The sequence below is a fragment of the Salvia miltiorrhiza genome, chromosome 4 (assembly GCF_028751815.1).
Source record: "Salvia miltiorrhiza cultivar Shanhuang (shh) chromosome 4, IMPLAD_Smil_shh, whole genome shotgun sequence".
Taxonomy (NCBI): domain Eukaryota; kingdom Viridiplantae; phylum Streptophyta; class Magnoliopsida; order Lamiales; family Lamiaceae; genus Salvia; species Salvia miltiorrhiza.
The window spans coordinates 53,112,507-53,133,056 of record NC_080390.1 but is presented as its reverse complement, the minus strand read 5'-3'; the positions used below and the strand labels follow the sequence as shown (position 1 = coordinate 53,133,056).

Here is a 20,550-nt window from a genome sequence, read left to right as displayed (position 1 = left end):
TCGGGCTTTATGTCTATAGAATCAAATTTTTTGGAAAGATACACTCTAGATACAATACAAACATTGGAAACCGATAGGGCTCGGCCACTTTTCGAGTTTTTTGGAAAGATACACTCCCAAATCTAAATACAAACAAAATAAAGTGGTCAATTTTTGACTCAACAAAATAAAGTGGTCAAACCGATAGGGCTCGGTCACTTCCCAAAAAAATGACTCATAATAATAATAAAAAAAAAACTGACTCGGTTGCCCATTAACACTTTAAAATACCACTTCCCAAAAATATACCACCTCATTTTTTAATTTTAACATTGGAAATCTTAACAAAATAGAGTGGTCAATTTTTTGAACCGATAGGGCTCGGTTACATTACAAAGATTTGACTCATAATAAAAAAAAAAAAACTGACTCGGTGCATTTAACACCATTTAAAATAGTGTTAATAGGCAAACAAACATTTTTTAATGCACTTAAAACAATGATATCGGTCAACATCCCTAATTTTTGTAAAAGAATGCATCAAAAGTAGTGGGTGTGGCTGATTGTGTAAGAAGTGTCATATGTTTAATTTTGATGTTGACCCAATTAGGGATAATTTAGTCTTTTAGGGCATAAAATACTTAGTTTTATAACTTAGGGCATTTTTACAAATTAAGTTAAGGATGTGGGCATTTTTGCCCATTAACAATTTCCTTTTTGGTGCGTCAACCAAATGAGTACCCATTTCTTTTTTTTTTTGGTAAGTGTACCCCACATTACTCACTTACAATAAAAGTGAGCCCCTTATTCCACTCACACACTTAATCAATTTCTTAAAATCCGTGCCACCTCCAAATATTTTTAAAATAATAGATATAAGCATGAGACACAATAGTACACATAAAATTGTGGGACACTAAATCTCATCTCAATGAATAGGATCCACTAAAATAAGATTTTAGGTTAAGTATATGATAGAGGGCGAAGGCTAAGCACTCAACAAATGTTGTAAACTTTTATAAAAAAAAAAAAAAAAATTAGAGAAGCTTGTGATTGATTGCTTGTGTGGAAGGGTGTTCGACGGTTTGTGTGTGGAAGGGTGTTTTGACGGATAATTCACGGCTAGTGAGAAAGGAAATTAATAATAATAAATGTAAACACTAGTATGCAATTTTAATAATTTTTTTTTTGAAATCAATAAAATAAAAATATTAAATATGTAATTAGTGTGAGAATTCTTGAGAATAGAAAAAGTAAAATCTACTATAAATCGAGTTGAGACGGAGAAGAGTAAGAATATTAAGAAATATTTTATGTGGAGGTCTCCTGTACAACTGGTTGTATGATATAATCGGGTCACCCAACATCAATATCCTTATCCACTTGAAGGACCTAAACTATCCAAACTCAAATACATATAGCAAGTGAATTGAATCTGGATAGGATAAAAATCGATTTTATTATGCAATGGGTGATTGTATAGAAGATTTTGTGATATTTCATTAGTTTCCGTTATTTTAAAGATTGTAATTACTTTTCTTGTTTGGCAAGAATTAAATCTAAATGAATATTGGAAGCTTCCTTGAGAAGCAAACAAGCGCCCTTAATTAGCATTAACATTATTATTAGTGGGCTCTTCCTCTCATAAGACCTTAGCACAGTCTTTTAATTAGGTCAAAATGTGGCTGAAGCGTGTGATCCCCCTCTCTCTCTCCCACTCCCACCAGCAATCTCGAAGACTCTCCAGCAGCAGCAGGGGCGTCGGAGGAGGGCCATGGTTGATGCTTCCACCGGCGCGGTCAGGGAATACGGCGGCGTACAATTTATACTCTCCCGTGAAGGGACAAGTAGTGAGCTTCAACATCAACGGCAACGATGAGACAGTAGAGGTAATGCAGGACCCCGCAACTAGGTTGGTGGGGTCGTCGCATGGCTGGCTAGCTCTGTTCAACCCCCGCCGCAGGGCCTTTTTCCTGTCGAATCCCCTCTCCGGTCGCCGCATAGATCTTCCGCACCCGCCCACCGACTTTATCGTTCCTCCTCTCAAGGTGATCGTCTCGTCGTCCTCTCCCGACGACGACGACTGTCGTGCCTTGATGATGTTTGACTCTGATGCATATTCCTATGTCTGCCGTCCCGGCCGCAGCGCATGGACTCTCTTCGGCAAATTTGCTTACGAAGATTTCGTCTACTCCGCCGCACGGAAACGATTTCTGTGCGTGCTGCAAGATCAATTTATGCATGATTCCGACGACGAGGAGTTGGAGCCGTGGGACTTGGAGTGCTGGAATGTTGTACAAGAACCGGAACCAACGATCGACTGGAAGGCTGAGACATTGGATTCTGAGTTTCTTCATAAGCAAATGAGAGAGGTTAGTTTCCGCTTCAAGCGGTACATGAGATACCTGGTAGCCGACGCCTTCGTCGTCACGCGCTATTTCAACTGGTACAAAAAATATGAGAAAACGGTTGGATTTGATGTGCATAGAATCGGCAAGGGCGTAGCGTCGCGTTACATGGAGGGCAGCTTGGATGGGCTGGTGATGTTTGTCGGAGTCAACGAGTCGTTTGCGGTGGCGGCGTCGGAGTTCCCGGAGTTGCAGCCGGATTCCATTTACTACACACACAACAGCTTCTACGACGATGGTGATGTGTATGGCGGTCACGATCTTGGCATTTTTTATTATCGTAACAAGACTTGGTCTCCTTGCTATTATCCCTGCGACCCTTCAAGTTTCAAAAACATTCATCCACCACCTATATGGTATACTCCCACCCCCATCCCCACCACTATATAATTAATTAATTTTCATCAATTTTTCTTTATTAATATAATTTATCACATATATATATATTATATATATGGTGGTGTTTTGAGTATCGATTCTAGTACTATGATGTTTTCTAGTATTTTTTTATCTCATAATATTGTATTATTGCTACCATATATATATGATGACTGGCACATATTTATTTTTCTCATGTTTAGTGTATTGAACTCTCATACCTTAGTTTGATTTCTCGGCTGATTTTTTTTTTCTTTTTTCTGCCTTTTAAATATTCAATTGATCCAACATTCATGATCCAATCCAACATTTATGTCGTTTCGCTTCTTGCATTGACTACAATATTTATTTAGATTGATTAGATTTCCCCATCCATATGGAGTAAGTCATAATACTAGTAATATTTAATTAATTTTATAATAAGCTATTTAAAGTAGTAAGTCTTAAAATCAAAAAATCATAATTTATTGAAGAAAAATATTTATTTATAGAGCATCCTATATTGAAGAAAAAACTCTGAAAGAAAAAAGAAAAAAGAAAGAGGGGTGTGAGCAAGGAGGGGCATAGTGGGCTCGATCACTAATATTCTCAGAAGTTGAGACGCGATTTTTGGTAGCAGGGCACAAAGCTAACCCAGTCGGATTTTTCTGCACACCCAAACAATTTGGTTTTGGTCCGCTGCAATCAACATTCACAATTAATTACATATATATGATTAGGATTATAGTAATCTAAATACAATGTTGTGAAAGAAAATATAAAAACCCGTTATTAATATAGGGTTATTGTAACCGATGGAGATTTTAAATTGTCCTAATTATTGGGATTGAAGATTAGCATTAAAATGAACAAAAACGTTTGTTCATCTTCACTTATATAATAATCTTCATAAATCTGTTTTTTCTACTCATTTCCTGTTGATTTTGCATTCCTGATATTAAGTATAGAGAGAAGTAGCGATCTACTCTACACTAGATTTGTTATTTAAGTGTGGAAAACTTTTGGATCCCTGCGAGTGAAGGACTGTCTTCTATCTTGCACATCATGTTGAACGTGAAGTCGGGAAACTTTGTTTTGAAATACATATTATTTCATATATATTTCTATTCGAAAATTTTAATTTTCGTTGCGTTTTATGGCTCACATCAATATGATGTTTATAAATGTTATGACATGGTTTAATTGTTGATTATGCTAAAATTTGCAAGTGTAGTAAAAAAAATATCATTGAAGCATTTCATCGAATACTTGGTTTGCGTTGAGAGAATGAACTAGTATGGCTAATAGCATCCAAATCCCGCCAAGGCCACCATGGACGTTAATGACTCCTTTAAAAGGTTTGAAATTCTCATCGCACCGAGACTTGGTTCGATGAAATACTTGTGCCCATAGCAGCAATTAGTTGCTGCTTGCCTGCTATGTCTACTAGATGTTCCGTGTTCGACAGAATGTCGCAAAGAACATATGGTGTTGTAGCAAGTGTGATAAAAAGGGAAACAAAGTATAAATAACTATGATTATAGTGCTGAATTTAAGGTGTCACCAGGATGTCTAAAAAAGGAAGCAGAACAGATATTTGGGATAAATTTAAACAGAGGACTATCTTTGTACAGCTAAATTTATTGATCATAATCACATTTTTGGGGCAATTTTGGGGCAAAGCTCAATTTTGGGACGTGGATTCTTACAAAGCCGATGCTGCCAGTTAAGACTGAATGGCAGATAGATTCAGCATGATCAATACCAAGATTTTTAAAGAGCCTAAACCTATGTAACCCTTCTATCAAGATGAATTGCAGATAAATAATTACATAGTCTACATGTCAAAGCTAGTTTATACCTTTGGTTAATTAGTGTTCTTAATCTTGAAGCCTTGAATGCAGGCAATGTGAGCTTGTCTCGGAACAACGGATTTGCCTCCATAAGCTTTTTAAGTTCAACTAGCATAATGTTCCGTGCAGACTTTGTGTCTCCATCATCATACAAAAAAGTGTATGAGAAATCCAACAGCTATGAAGAATGAAGTCTGACCTGGACCGACTCGAATTTCTCAACATGGTTGTAAAGGAAAGCTTCAGGCTGCATCCATTGTTGATTCCTCAGTATATGTGCTAGTGCTAATGGCTACAACATACCAAAAGAATCATGAATAATCATTCACTAGCAGTTGCCAAATGATATGTCACCAATGGAATTACAAGGGCCAATCATCTCAGGGCAATCCTTACCTTGCCAAATTCTACCATCCTTATACAGTTTTGATGTTTATACAGATGACAACTTGAAATATTGAAGCATAATGTATCGTTCAGCAGTGGGGCGGGCACCTACCTGCATGATTGCAAAATAAGTTCAAAAGCAGAGTGAGAACACATCCCATTTATGATTTGCCTACTAATCCAATCACTTGTTATTATTTGATTTACTAACACAAAATAATCGGGACAAAAGGTGTGCAAGAAGTCTTATAGTTTGTTGCTTGAAACAAATAAGAGGCACCAAATCCGATGGTGATCATGCTCTTTGCTGGAAATTTTCTCAGCAAAGTTAATTACTGCCTACATACAAGTCACTTATGCAAATTTCATATATCACTGGAAAATTAACTACTGCAGCACAAGTTTAAGAGATCACCAAGTATGAGCATAAAAATCATGAGACAGCCTCCAGTTGGACCTATTGAGGAATACAAGAAAAGTTGTTGAGAACTATATATATCTCAACACTTGCTGCTATTCTTCTTACTTTATGTACATGGATCATATCAATTATCTTACCTTTAGGTGGTCGGAAGGATTCCATGATGTTGGCTGCAATTTCCAGAAGTATCAGCAATAGAAATGGAATTCTAAACTTGTTGGAGCAATGAACTTACCCACCTGTAATAAAGATCACGATGGTACTCGGCAGTTGGATGAGAAGTCTTAAACCACAAGGTCAAAAACCATATAATTCACAAACATATAAGAATTTGCTTCCTGAAAACAATCTATGTAGATTGTAGAACAAAAACAAGACATGCTAAATAAGTGCTGAATGCATCACAAAGCCATGAAGATAACAAAATTAGCCATATCAAAGTTAAGAAACCGTGAGTTATAATGGCTACTCTGCAGCGCATACAATAGGAAATATCCAGCACTTGAAGCAACCAGAGTGGCAGTAGAATTGTTTGACAAACTAAACACTAGAGTTACTTGCAAAAGCATAAAAGAAATCCTATCATCTACCAACAAACTCGGCAATCTCATTCCAACGCGTAGTAGCAAGCGACCTGGCCATTGCTGTGGTTGAAGCTCGACACGAAGAAGCCATCCATGTCATTGAACTCGGGCTTTTGCTCCTTGTTGCTCACACTCACACCCGCGGGGGTCATGCCCGTCACATAGGACAAGCTCTCATCATAAGCGAAAATCTGGAACGTACGCCCTTTCCCTTTCTTCAGCTTGCTCACATCAATACGTCTCGTCTTCGTATCTAAGATGAAGAGCTTCCCATCCGTGCAACCACCGAGAATCTTGCCTGAACTCGAACAATCGAGGCACTGATCCACCTGCAAGCGTCGATTCACCCTGAACCTCCTCTTCATGTTCCATTCACCACCACCCTCATAACACCACACATCAATCTCCTGCAACCAGTTGTCATCTTTTTTGATACAGGAGAGCACAGCAATAGACCCCTCCCAGCTCACAAACGGCCACGGCCCTTGCCCCAATCTGTCAACCCTCGGCAACGCCACAACTGTGAATCTCATGTTAGTGGCATCAAATCTCAGCAAATCAAACTCACCATTTTCGCTTTCTCTCCCGACGGTGCAGGCGAACCAGTAGGGGTCTCCATTCACAATAACATGATTCATAGGGTACATGACTGTGAACTTAAACCCCACGTCCTCAATGGTTGTCCATGAACCAGACTTTGAGGAATAAACCTCAACCTCAGTCTTCATTTTCCTTCCCTTCATACACGCAATTCTCACCACCTTGAAGTCGTCCCCATCTGCATTGCAACCAAACCCTAGCGAGACCATCTGCGCAGCCCCAAACCTAGCACTGGAATCCGGAAGAATTTTCCACAAATTAGTAGCAGGGTTCCAGAGAACAATTTTTTGGGTGTAGGAAGGGCGGGTCATGCAAACCATGCCGTTGCAGTGATCTAACCAGAGGTCTGGTGCATCACTTGGGGCAACCCTGTTGGGGTGGACGCTTAAAACAGGGCAGTTGAGGAGATGGGTTAGAGCAGCTCTCGGCCTCGGGGATTCTAGAGAGAGAGTGGTGTGGAGCTTTATGAAGCTCGGGTTGAAGACGAGGCAGCTCCAGGGCTTGCAGACACACCTGAATCGGAAGAGAGACTTGACGGGCAGTCGCGTCAAAATGGCGATCATAATGTCGTGAGGAAACAAGCAGTCAGCCATGGCGTTAATCTCCACCGCTTCTTTGGAGCGATTGGGGTTTCTTTTCGGAGGCATTTTTGATTTTGTGAACAAGCCAACTAGCCAAGTGTGGAGGGAGGAGGGTTTTGGGAGGGTTTGGAGGGAAAGGAATTACAGAAGAGCACAGAGGAAGCGTGGTGAAGACGAAAGAAGTAGAGTCTAATTTGATGAAACACGTTTTTAAAGAAATTGCTATGCGCTTTTAAAATCGAGTATATGATGTATGATACTCAATAGTTAGACTTGACTGAGAACAGGCTACATTTTACGTACATCAAAAGGTTTATATTTTTCAATGTTACGAATTATAATCACAAAAGAATTGTGATTCCACGCCATATATATGATCACGAGCATGGTTGGATTTCATTTGATTGAATTCAATGGGTGTTTTCTTTTGAGAATTAACTTAATACATAAAAATGATACGTATCAATTCATTGTTTATTAAAATTAAATAGATTGAAACTTTGAAATTGAAAATGAAGAAATCTTAATAATGAAGATAAAAATATTCAATTGTATATTTTATCAATCATGAAAGGTAAACTTCTCCGCCATTTTAACGATGAAACTCAAGTGATTTCATTTGATTTAACCTCAATTAATAGTCACATGAAAAAACTCGAGTTTGTTGTCAATAAAGTCATGTATACTAAAGCTTGAGATAATATATGTGTATGAATTTGTGAATTCTGAAAGTCTATCAAACTTTTGGTTGGCGATAGAAAATGTCTGGTTTATTATTATGTTATGAAATATGTGTATTTTGGTGTGCATTGGTTTTAAAACTGCATATATAGGGAGGGATGGAAACCCGTACGTATTTAGTTATAATGATGGAGAATTCTTTTTGATAAATTAACATATTAAATAAAGAAATTTAAAGTCCAGTTTCCAAAAACACAAAATTGTACTAAAAAATATAATGATGGGGATTTTTTTTAATAAATTAATATTAAAAAATGCCTAATATGTATGAAATGCTAAAAAAATTATAATGTATTGAAACTAATTTGTAATATATAGAAAATATATAATCTATGAACATGTTGTTTATTATGCTTGCCTTTTAATAAAAAATATCTTAAATATACGGAATGTCCAAAAAAAGTTTTGTGATATATTAAACTATATAATCTATGAAAATATTGTTCGTTATTATTAGTATTATGCTCGTATTTTAATAAAAAAAATACCTTAAATATACAAAATGCCCAAAATTTTTTCTCGGGGGCTGCCGCCCCCGAACCCCAGCACAAGTTCAGCCCCCCCGAACTTAATTCCTGGCTCCGTCCTGCCAGCGGTTATAAGTTGTTAACGAAGGAATCGGTTTTGAGTTATTTATTTTCTGTTATTATTATAGAATATGGAAAACTAATTTATCGTACAATATTTATAATTCTTATTAAAGTGGAAGATGAATTAAATTAACACGAAGATATTTTTCTACCACCTATAAACAAAGGAAAATTGGCGCAAAAACACACGTGTGCATGCATGTGTGTGCATGTGGAGAAATCCTGATAACTCGTTTGAATCGAATTTTTAATCAATTATTTTATCCAATCTTATTATTTATTTTACTTGAAAAAAGTATGCAAATCTCAGATTTCATATCCAAATTGCCTATTTTTAATTAAACTTTTATTTAGTCGGTGAGGGAAAAAATAATCGTAAGAGATCTAGTATTGAACTTTGATATTCAGAATTTAAATAATTTCAGTATATTAAATAGAGTAGTTTGTTAAGGGACGAATTGTGAAACTTGTGCTAGAAGATATCTAAATAATACTCCTACCTATCTTTTTTATTTGGTCCGTCATCAGTTAATCTTAACCACATGCAAGGTAATTATAAAAATGGTTAATTATGAGCTTTTAGAATCTATATTCATTTTATCAATTTTATTTCATCTTTTAAAACTTAATAAAATTTATCTCAATCACTTCAATTTAATTTTTTTTTTTGAACCAATTTAAATTAATTTTATCATTAAAACTCATCTTCAGCGATTAAATTGTATTGTGGCGTGTTGAAGGATATCAAAGCTTATCTTCAGCGATTAAAGTATATTGTGGCACATTTTATTTTAAAAAAATAAAGTATATATATAAAATAGCATGTCATTATCACGAGTCAATCGTCAAATAAAAGTTTCAATGATAAAATTGTGATAACTTTGATAAGTTTTTAAACATTGAGATATAAATTCCATAATAATAAACTCTTATAACAATCGTAGTTCCTACGTGTCCCAGTGTGGGGGCACGTGCCCCCACATTTTTTTTATTAAGTATATATATATTTATATACTTGTATATATTTAATTAAAATATATAATAAATAAGTAATCTTTAAACTCTCAATCCTTAATACATTACGTATTATGTACATAAGAGTTTTATTTACCCATTTTTATTTGTCTACGAAAAAATTCACTTCAGTACTACTTTTTAAACTATTAAGTATATCTTATATCTATAAATTGTACTTTTATTCCAATTTTTAACTAATAATATACATTTATTCTATTTTTTGTATTAGTGCTACCCCTATAAATTTTACACTTATTTTATATTTCTACTTACAATAACTTTAACAATTTAATTAAAATTTGTGCCCAACACACAATGAAACTCTTTTCCGTGGACAATAAATAATTTTTTAACATAATTTATATTTATAGTTATTTTGTGCCTCCATAATAAAAAAATTCTAGATCCGTCCCTGTTCTTACTACGATTGATCTCTTATAATTTATTGGTTTTTATTATATTTTCATCCGAACAACGTAACGACTTAACGAAATTTTAAGTAAAACTAGTGCGTAACCCGTCGAAATTCGACGGGAAATTATTTTAAATTATTAGTATTTAAATTGTATAATATTATTTTTGTATAAACAAATATTTATATATAAATTATTTTTAAATTTATTTAATTTGAGGTAATATAGTTGAAATTATATTAATCTGAATCATATTCCTCAATTAAATGTTAACTTTTTGTTAGAATAATAAATGTTCTTTTTATATAAATTTTTATTTATTAATGTTTTGGAAAAGGTCGATATTGAAGATTTTATTTCATCTAAGCATCATCTCGTCTGAACCTATAGGATCATATTATCATCTAGACTTTTGAGCATCATATCGTCTAGACCTTAAAATACAAAAAATGAACTTTTATGCGTCAATTTTTTTAACATCACTATTTGGAGTTTTAAAAATCAAAGTTGACTTGTGGAGATTGTATGATTTGGAGCTTCTAACATCATAACTAACTTGTAAACATCATTTTGTATGGAACTTGAAAAAATCTTGACAAACTTTTATGCATTATTAGCTTCAAATATTATAATTGGGTTCCAAGAATCATCTCATTTGGAGTTTGAAAGAACAAATTTAACTTGTGAGTATCATCATTAAATTGGGTTCCAAAAATCATTTCGTTTGGAGCAATTCAAATTGTATTAGTCTCAATCATTCCGCCAACTAAATGTAGCTTTTTTATTTGGAGAGCAAGAGCTTCTTCTTGTATAAGTTTTATTTTGGAGAAATCTTATAAAAAAAAAAATCAATGTGAAATGAGGTGATTTATATGAATTCTTCACTCGATTGAGATTATTATAAGTTTGATACATGATTAAAGATTTCTAATATATTTTAACATCATATCCTCTATTGTTCTTTATCTAAATTCTTCATTTATGCATTACTAATTTCATAATTTGTCTATTATTATTATTATTATTATTATTATTATTATTATTATTATTATTATGGACGGAACTGAAACAAATAAAGTTTTTAAATATGAAAAATATATTTTTCTTCCCTATACAAATAAAATGTACGAATATATTTTATAAAAAATAAAAATAAAATTTTAATTATTTTGATAGACGTAAAATAAGATTTTATTTTAAAGTAATCAGTTTATAGAATTTGTGCCTTATTATGCAAACATGTAAATCAATGACCGAATCCGTTTATAATATTATATATATATATATTCATACAGTATAATATACTGCAACATATACATATAATATATACGCTTTTTGAGAAATATAAAATTAATAACTGATTTATGCCTTAGTGCTATTAATTTTGGGGATTTAAAGTTATATTTTGGAATCAAATTTTACTAGACTATGAGTATTTGTGACATATGTTTGACATTTTGCAGGAGAATGTGAATTGGAGGAGAATTCTATTTTTAGGGAATTAAGAGAAAAAGGGGAAATAAAGAAGAAAATAAATAAGGATCGGCCGAGCCTTGCTCCCCCTAGCCGAGCTACCTACCCTGTCGAGCCAAGCATCCCATCGCTCCCAAAACACAGCTCGCCGAGCCTTCAGCAACTCCTCGCCAATCTTCCCAAGCAGCTCGCCGAGCTCAGCACTTCTCCCATGCACAAGCCATCGCCGAGCCCAGCAAGGCCCCTCGCAGCTCCAGCTCTCCACCTTGCCCGAGCTCCAAGCTGCCCTCGCCGATCTAAAGCTCCACTCGCCGAGCTCACCTTTCCCTCACCATGCTCCATCGCCGAGGCAGCCCCTCAGCTCGCCGAGCTCTTTCTTCCCAAGGCCGAGGCATCGCCGAGCTCCAGTCCCTCCTTGCCGAGCTGCGCCTGCCTCCGTGCTCGAGCAGAACGTCGAGCCCCAACTTCTTTGCCAGAGCAGCTCGCCGAGCTCCCACAATTCACCTCGCCGATCTCTATCACTCCATAGGCGAGCCATCGCCGATCCTCTCTCTCGCCCAGCCAAGATCCAAGATGTCTCACACTTCAATCGCCGAGCTCCTCCTCACCTCGCCACAAGCCTAGGCCGAGCTCTTGCCTTCTCTCCTTGCCAACTCCATTTCACCGACCTCTCTATCTCGCCGAGGCAACCCAAGTACTAGCCGAGCTCACCATGGCCCTCGCCATCTCCCATCGTCGAGTCACACTTCCCACGCCAAGTATTCTCAAGTTTCTGCTCCAATTATAATTCGCCACGTGTCACAGTTCGGGAATTAAGAAGCTAAAGGCGTGTTTTATTTTTGGAGTATAAAAGGAGCAGAACTTCTAATTTTCTAGGGTAACACGCACACACAGTCTCAGATTTCTAGTTTCGGAGGCGCAGTTCCAGTTCCAGCGCCATAATTAGGGTTTATCGTTTTCTTTAGATAGATTTACTGTTTTCCATTTCCATTTCTTCGCCTAGATAAACATTAGTTAGAGATTTAATTTTCAGCATCGTCATTACTGTAAGTTCTATTTCTTGCCTAGTTATTTGATTTATGGTTTTACAGTATTTATTCTTCATCGCCTCCGCTATAGATAGATTTATTCTGCGTAATCATTTCATTCTCTGCCTAGATAGTAATTTCGTTCACTGCTTAGTTAATCATTTAATTCTCCGCCTAGAAAATAATTTGATTCCAGCCTAGATAATTTTATGTTCTTTAATTCACGACTAGATAAATTTACATGCTTTCTGTTAATTCCTCGTTAGATAATTTTTACATGCTTAATTTAATTCACGCCTAGGTAAATTTACAAGCTTTATTTAATTATGCCTAGATAGAGAGAGCCAGCCCATATCCGATTAGAGTGTTTAAGTTTTAATTCTGTTTTTGTGCGTAACACGAGAGAACACCCTGCTAAGTCTTTCTTAAGAGACGACTTGGGTTAACTTAATCCGCTACAATTGACCTCGTACGATTGCGAGTCAATCTAGCTAGTGTTTAGGTTGAGTCAATAACAAATATACATCTAATCACTAACATTCAATTAAAATCATTTATCGTATATAAATTATAGTAATTTTTTTCTTGTCAGACATGTAAATCTAATTTTTATCGAGATAAAATAAATAATAAAATTTATTAATTTAGATTATATGTAAGTTAACATTATTATTAATTATATATATATACATTTATTATTAATTATATTTATTAAGATTAATGAATCTTTATATGGAATGTAATAGTTAATTAATTAATAAATGATGAAGATTATATATGGTAAATTATTGAAATGGAACAATTCTAAGCATGCCACATAGGTTAAGTCATAATCCTATTATAAAGAAGATGGGTAGAGTTGTAATGAGCTTTTAAGTTATACCCATTTAATTTTGAGATGGTCTATGGTAAAATCAGTTTTTTTGTAAAACCAAGTTTCACAGGATCCATATAGGATCAGGGTCATTGAATACGGATCAGGTAGGGCAGGGTCATTGGATACGGACAACCTCATAATTCCATCACCACTTGCACAATATACAATAGTTATATTTTGTTGTTTGTTGTATTTAAATTTTAATATTAATAATATTATTTCGACGTGCAACGTAATATATTACTCCCTCCGTCCCGTGAAGCTTGAGCAGTATTCTTTTTCGGGTGTCCCGCGAAACTTGAGCACTTTTCTTATATAGCAAAAGTTTTTCTCTTCATTCATTTTTTTTCACTTTTTTACCTATCACATTTAACACATAAAATACTAACTCTTTAAAACCCGTGTCAAAAAGAAATTGCTAAAGTTTGAAATTATTCAAGTTTCGCAGGATGGAGGTAGTAATATATATGGACTAAAAATAAACGAAATAAGATTGAACTGCTGTTAAGTTGCACCAATACACTATACGAGCACCGACTATTATATATAATCATATCAAACAATATTATTATAAATAAATACACATTACATATATCGATGAAATTAAATAGGAAAACAAGCATAAAAGTATAAGGAAAGAATCAAAGCCTTTGCAAATCCAGCTCGTGCATTGAAGTAGTAAAATGTCATCGATCAATAAAATAAATATTTCAATTTTCAAACCCCGCCACCTGTCTTAAGTCTTAACTTCTCAATGCAAGATTTTCAAACCCAAATCAAAGATTTTGGACCAATTCTTGCAAGCGATCAATCAACCATATTTGTGGCATATTCTTGCGCAATCCAACCACCAACGCTCAAAACATAAAACAAAAAAAAATCCCTCAAACTAAACCTCCATTGCTCGCCACGTTCGAGTTCGTTGTCGCCATCAACAAGCTTCCAAATTCTTGAAACCAGTTAACGTCAACACCCGCCTATGAAAAACATCGCCGCTACGCCAGCTGGGAGGTGGAAAAATCCAGTCTTTTGATCAAACGTATAATCCAAATTAAGGATTTTCCTTCTTCTTGCTGTTAAATTAAGTTCTTGATTTTCACAATTTTCTTTCTGGTTAAGGATTCTCGATGACCATTGAAACAGTAGTTTTCCTTCTGATGTTTCGATGATTCGAGAAGATGGGATTTCTTGATAGTTTGTTGGGTGTGATAGGATTTGGGTTTGGGATTCCGATAGGAATTGTTGTGGGATTCTTGGTGTTCATATACTTCGAGCCCACAGATGTAACCAAGGTACAAATGCAAACTCCTATGTTGCCTACTGCATTATGCATACTTTGATGACTTTGTGGAAATATTTCTTATGTATCAGTATGGCCATTTTCCAGTTCAAGATTTTTTTTTGTGTGTGTGTGTGTGTCCCATTTGGTTATTTCTAATTAGAAATTGCTATCAAGTGTACATATGTTAGAATATATCTGATTCTAGTTACTGTGTGATTTGCTGATTGTTCAAAGCTATGTGGTAAGGATATGGTAGAATGAATCTTTGTTCAACTGATATTCGACTAGAAAATGTTGCTTATATATACGCATTTCGTGTTTGACTTTGCAGGAGCTTGTAATTCAGTCGGTCAATGAATTTGATTCGAACTCTATAGTTGATATCGTGCCTAAGCTTCCACTATGGGTGATGAATCCAGATTATGAGAGAGTGAGCTACTTGGAATGTGTTTGTTTGAACCAAGTTTTTGGTTTCCCAAATGATTTATGCTTTAATTCATGCAGGTTGAATGGTTAAACAAAGTAATCCTTGAAGCATGGCCATATTTTGATAAGGTTACACTATATATGTTCATATAAGTTGTATCAGTTTTCTTCCTCCTTGGCCTTTCTGATTTCGGGTGTTGCCTTCAGGCAGCGTGTGGGATTATTAAGAGCACGGCAGAAGCTATCTTTGCTGAGTATATTGGGAAGTTTCAGATAAAATCGATCAATTTTGAACGCCTTACTCTTGGAAGCCTTCCTCCCAAGATTCATGGTAATATGAGAACAGAGTGGTAATTGTTTCAAACAATGAAATACCTTGCTATTGTTTGTGAACATGTAATTATAAGCAATCCAATGATATTTATTTATTCTATATGATTCAATGTTGTTCTGCAATCCGACCTTTTACAACAGGTCTGAAGCCCCAAGATTCTAATGAGAACGAACTAGTTCTTGATCTCGCACTGAGATGGGCTGGGGATGCTGACATTGTTCTGGCAATAAAACTATCGTCTCTCCAACTAGCTATCCAGGTTAGACGAACATCCCTATCTCTGCACTTTTTCGGTTGATGTGAATAGGTTTGCACCGATATTAGCAAACTCAAGATCAGAATTGTAGTTTGTTGTCTTCTGTTGGTATAATCACATAACCATGCCTTTCTGTCCTGCATTTGCTCACCTTCATTCAGATTGAAACGAACAACTGAATTCCGTGAGGTCAATGAAGATTGTCTTCATTTTAACAAGATCTTGCATTAAGAAGTTTCAGAAATGGATTTCTAGAAACGTAATGTAGACTGCACAAGCGATGCCATAGCTTTTATCTGGTTTAGTTTTTTCAATGTATCATTGCACTGATTCTGAGATCAGACAACGTTGTTTTAAGGCCAGGTTGTAGACATTCAAATATCATCAGCAACGAGGGTCGTTTTGAGACCTTTTGTACCATCATTCCCTTGTTTTTCAAGCATTGCCGTTTCCCTGATGGAGAAGGTAAGCAACCTGAATCTTGCCATTCTCAAGTTTCAGGGGTTCTTTTTTTCTATATAGACTTTCAGTTCTCAAGTTTTGTAGAATTATTTCGAACTCACTCGACGCATTCGTTGCAAGATTGCAGCCAAAGATAGACTTTGGACTTCGAATCATGGGAGGCGATATCATGTCAGTACCCGGTGTGTACCAGATCGTACAGGTGCTGCTATAGCTTTGAACCCGTCTGCGTATGAAAAAAACACGATATATGCATGATATGATGAATGCATGTCTGTGATGCTACTCGGCATTGAGCCTCATCTTAGAAGAGTATATGCAAAGATTATAAGATGGCCCATCATATTGAGATTTTTTATAGCATTGCTTAATTGCAAGAAGTTTAAAATTAATAGCTCAACTTAGCTGATCAATCAATAGTTTCACCAGCACTGAATATATTAGTACTGAATTCCAACAAATACGTTTCTTAATTTATCGTGATGTCTGAACTTTGGTTTCTTGCAGGAAGTTGTGGCGAGACAAGTTGCTAAGCTTTATCTCTGGCCCCAAACGTACGAAATAGATATCCTTGATAGTTCAATGTAAGTTTGAAAGTTGATCTTCAATGCAAACTATCACGATGCATTTAATTTCTTGCTCTCACCCTCTCAGAAACTAATAAATGTGCTTCGAATTATTCGTTTACCGAAATCTTTGATTCTGATTAATTGTAATATTAAATTGTCAGAGGAGCTACAAAGAAGCCTGTGGGAATACTGCATGTCAAGGTTGTAAGAGCACACAATCTCTTAAACATGGATTTCCTGAGCACCTCTGATCCCTATGTTAAACTCAGCCTCACAGGGGAAAGGCTCCCTCTAAAGAAGACGACGGTCAAGAAGAATAATCTTAATCCCGAATGGAACGAGGCCTTCAAGCTGACCGTGAAGGACCCCGTGTCCCAAGTTCTACAGCTGCAACTCTATGACTGGGAAAAGGTATCCATTACTAACAAGGTGTTCATTTAGCTATGTGCTCGTTGAGTTCGTATCAGATTATGTTGTCTGAAACCACATGTTTGCTCAAGCATAATCTGTACTCTTCACACAATCAGAGTACTGCTGCTTCTTCGGTGTCTCAGAAGTCGTTCATTCCAAACTGATGTTCCAACGAAAAATGATATTCCTTTTCCTATTCGAATGACAGGTTGGAGCTCATGATTATCTAGGAATGCAGGTTGTTCCACTGAATACGCTCGTTCCATATGAGAAGAAAGACATCACTCTTGATTTGCAGAACAGCATGGACCCGAACGACCCTCATAACAAGAGGCCACACGGCCAGATTACATTAGAGACGACCTTTGTTCCTTTCCTCGAAGACAGCAAGAAATTCAGTGCATCATCCGGTTCTTCAGGAAACGGAAGTTCAAGAACCGGCCATGAAAGCATGTCGTTGAGTGGAACGGGCCTGCTCCTCGTTAACGTCGTGGAGGCTAAGGATGTCGAAGGGAAGAGCAACCCGAGCAACCCTTATGCCACAGTCCTCTTCAGAGGCGACAAACGGAGAACTAAGGTGAGATTTTTCACTAATCCCACTTCAATACTTGTTTTAGCTCAACTTAGACATAACATTCAAATGTGCATCATCTGCAGACTGTCAAGAAAACTCGGAACCCTTATTGGAACGAAGAATTCCAGTTCGTGCTAGACGAGGCTCCCGTGAAAGATTACATTAAGATTGAGGTTGTGAGCAAGAGACGGCGCATGGGAGTCGCGTTTAAGGTACAACCATCACTCCCATCTCTTGATCTTGTCTGTATTGATGATGATGTTGATGCTTGATCATGATGTTCGACGTAGGAATCGTTGGGGTACGTAGAGATTCACCTGGCCGACGTAGTCGAGAATGAGCATATCAACAACAAGTACCATCTGATCGATTCAAGAGACGGAATCATGCATTTGGACATAAGGTGGAAAGTTATATAACTGTTTTGTTGATTCCATATGGAGATTTTTGTTTTCTTTGAATACATACATACATGTGTAAGTTATCACAAAGCCTCTGAAATCTATATATATAGATATAGATATATATAAAAGCTCAACCAAGTGCAAATATTTCTTCCATATCACTATTATCAATTTCTCTATCACCATCTCCGTTCATTCATTCTCAAAATTCTGGGATTTCGTTTATAAAATTATATCGGAGTAATCGTTCTTCAATTTTTATTAAAGTTTTCTCTGGCGTTTTCTGTATATTTATTGCAAAGACCCTATTTTTACGGACATATTTTTATTGTTATAACATATAACTAATAAAATATTACTATAATTGTATTATACTATTGAATTTTGTCTTCGTATTTGAAAGTTTTAGTTTTTCTTTTTTACCTTTTTTGAGCGGATCGTGATGGTTTCTCATTAGTCTGTGATGACTCGAACCTCCGATTTATTGATTGAAAATGAAGCGTTTTATTATTTGACATATGCTTCATCGTCATTTAAAACTTCTACTTGTTGCTTTTAATATTATTAATTGGCCCTCCAATAAGTTTTGGGCTATGTCACTGCTCTTAATTATATATATTTGTTCCATACTATTTATGTAGATTTGTTGTATGTAAAACATATATAGAAACAAAGCTTGTCACAGATTATTTATTTTCATCGTAGCAGTAACTACTATAGTAAAATAGAAAAATGAGAAGCGAATCACGGAGTAACTAGAGGATATAATTAATAATTTGAGCATGAATTATATTCAATTAGGCCAAATAATGTTACGATTATTAATTATTACTATTATTATCATCATTAATTTTTCAAAGGATTGTCTTTGTCCATTATGTTTACGAACACGATTGATAATCAATAATGATTTTACGTAACGTAACTAAAGTTGTTAATTCACACAAATATTAGTATTTTTCTTGTTAGCAAGTTGTCAATTCACACAAATATTAGTATTTTTCTTGTTAGCAAGTTGTCAATTCACAAGTTTCAGAAAATAAAATCTTGTTTCGAAATTGTGATTAGGACATAGTTTCTTGATTAGGACATAGTTTCTTGTTAGGACATAGTATTTTTCGGAGTATTTTTCTTGTTAGAATCAAAGTTGTCAAACCAAATCTTGTTTCGAAATTGTGATTAGGACATAATAATGCGATGGGATTATAAGCGAATTGATTGTAAACATAGTTTCAGAAAATAAAATAAAAGAAAAAAAAGAAAATATGAAACACAAGTTTTTTATGTTCTTTTGGTAGGTAGGTAGGTACAAGTAAGTTTTCACCAGTGATTGGGCCATGAAATTAAATTAAAAATCAAAATTAATATTAAAATACTATTGATATGAAACTTTTTGTAGAAAAAAATAGATATAAAGCTCTCTTATCCAGTCGAGCTAGTTTATGCATAAATCGGTAAATAATTAGGAACGCCATATATAATAAAATGAATTAATCTTACTAAGTATTTGCTGGTTTATATATTACATTTTCCTAATGAGGCACATTTATGTGAAAAATCTTAATCCTAATTGAGATATTACATTTTCCTAATGAATCTTCATTAGTATTTGCTAGTTTATGTCTAACTAATTAATTAAATCTTAGTTATGACTAAAAAATTACAGTAAAAAAAAATCCTAATAACTAATAATCACGGCAGTCTGCAGAACACGGTATAAGGCCATACAAACATTTAATATTTTTGAATGGTCGCATTAGAGCACCCGCAATGGGGCTCATTTTAGGGCTCGAGCCCCCCAATTGCGCGCCTCCCTCCCACTGCCAAGCCCTGCGCGTCTGGCTCTTCCTAGTGCATCGGGCGCTCACAGCCCGCATGTCACTACACCGCGCAATTAAAATGCTTTGGGCATTAAAAAAAAAAAAATTTAGAGCCAAGGGTTAGCTCTCCCATTGTGAAGGTGGGCTCAAAAATGACGGGGACCATATTTTTGAGTCAACCCCTTAGCTATGCATTGTGGATGCTCTTATATATTTTTTTTTCAAGACTAAGAGAAGAAAAAATATTTGAAAACATTATACTACCTCCCCCTCTTGGGGAGACTTAGAAAGCAATTTCCCACTAATAAAGTTATATATCAAGTCCAAGTTCTTTAAAGTGAATTACAAAGAAATTTAGTGGAAATTATTAGACAAATATTGTCAAGTCTACCGAGAAAAGAAGTGGAAACTCTTGACTCGTTTGGTCAAAGCAGCCCATTTTGGCCACTCACTCATTTTTATTATACTCTATGATTGGTTGCGAAGTTGCCATGTAAAGTTGGTGATAGTACAAATTTTGTATGCATTGTTCCATTTCACAAAATTCATGATGAAAAATGCCGTGTTTTATATGTATTTATTGATAATGTAATTACTCATCTAACGGAAAGAATGTAACTAACCATATTATAAATTTGATATAAAACATACAAAATGAAATGCCATTTTATAATAGAATGCATATACAAAAACTTTGAGGCAG

At 35.3% G+C, this 20,550-nt stretch overlaps 3 protein-coding genes across 5 annotated transcripts; 2 read left to right on the top strand and 1 right to left on the bottom strand.

Moving 5' to 3' along the window:
• The first annotated feature begins 1,649 nt into the window (after positions 1–1,649).
• LOC131020544 (uncharacterized) lies at positions 1,650–2,809 on the top strand. Its single transcript, XM_057949434.1, has one exon. The coding sequence runs from the start codon at positions 1,659–1,661 to the stop codon at positions 2,775–2,777; it is 1,119 nt and encodes a 372-aa protein (XP_057805417.1). The 5' UTR covers positions 1,650–1,658; the 3' UTR covers positions 2,778–2,809.
• Positions 2,810–5,825: 3,016 nt separating this feature from the next.
• Positions 5,826–7,284, bottom strand: LOC131020543 (F-box/LRR-repeat/kelch-repeat protein At2g27520-like). The gene has a single exon (XM_057949432.1). It carries the CDS (start codon positions 7,234–7,236, stop codon positions 6,013–6,015), a length of 1,224 nt encoding a protein of 407 aa, XP_057805415.1. The 5' UTR covers positions 7,237–7,284; the 3' UTR covers positions 5,826–6,012.
• A 6,810-nt stretch (positions 7,285–14,094) lies between these two features.
• LOC131020542 (synaptotagmin-3-like) lies at positions 14,095–18,183 on the top strand. 3 transcript variants are annotated; one of them, XM_057949431.1, is made up of 13 exons: positions 14,095–14,348; positions 14,456–14,601; positions 14,923–15,021; positions 15,096–15,146; positions 15,225–15,348; positions 15,492–15,610; positions 15,971–16,072; positions 16,197–16,271; positions 16,577–16,653; positions 16,800–17,049; positions 17,258–17,626; positions 17,707–17,835; positions 17,914–18,183. In XM_057949431.1, the coding sequence occupies exons 2-13, from the start codon at positions 14,488–14,490 to the stop codon at positions 18,040–18,042; spliced, it is 1,638 nt and encodes a 545-aa protein (XP_057805414.1). In that variant the 5' UTR covers positions 14,095–14,348; positions 14,456–14,487; the 3' UTR covers positions 18,043–18,183. The 3 variants fall into 3 exon arrangements, with proteins under 3 accessions (XP_057805414.1, XP_057805413.1, XP_057805412.1); XM_057949430.1 differs by having other exon boundaries at positions 14,096–14,348; positions 14,429–14,601; XM_057949429.1 differs by having other exon boundaries at positions 14,096–14,601.
• Positions 18,184–20,550: the final 2,367 nt, after the last annotated feature.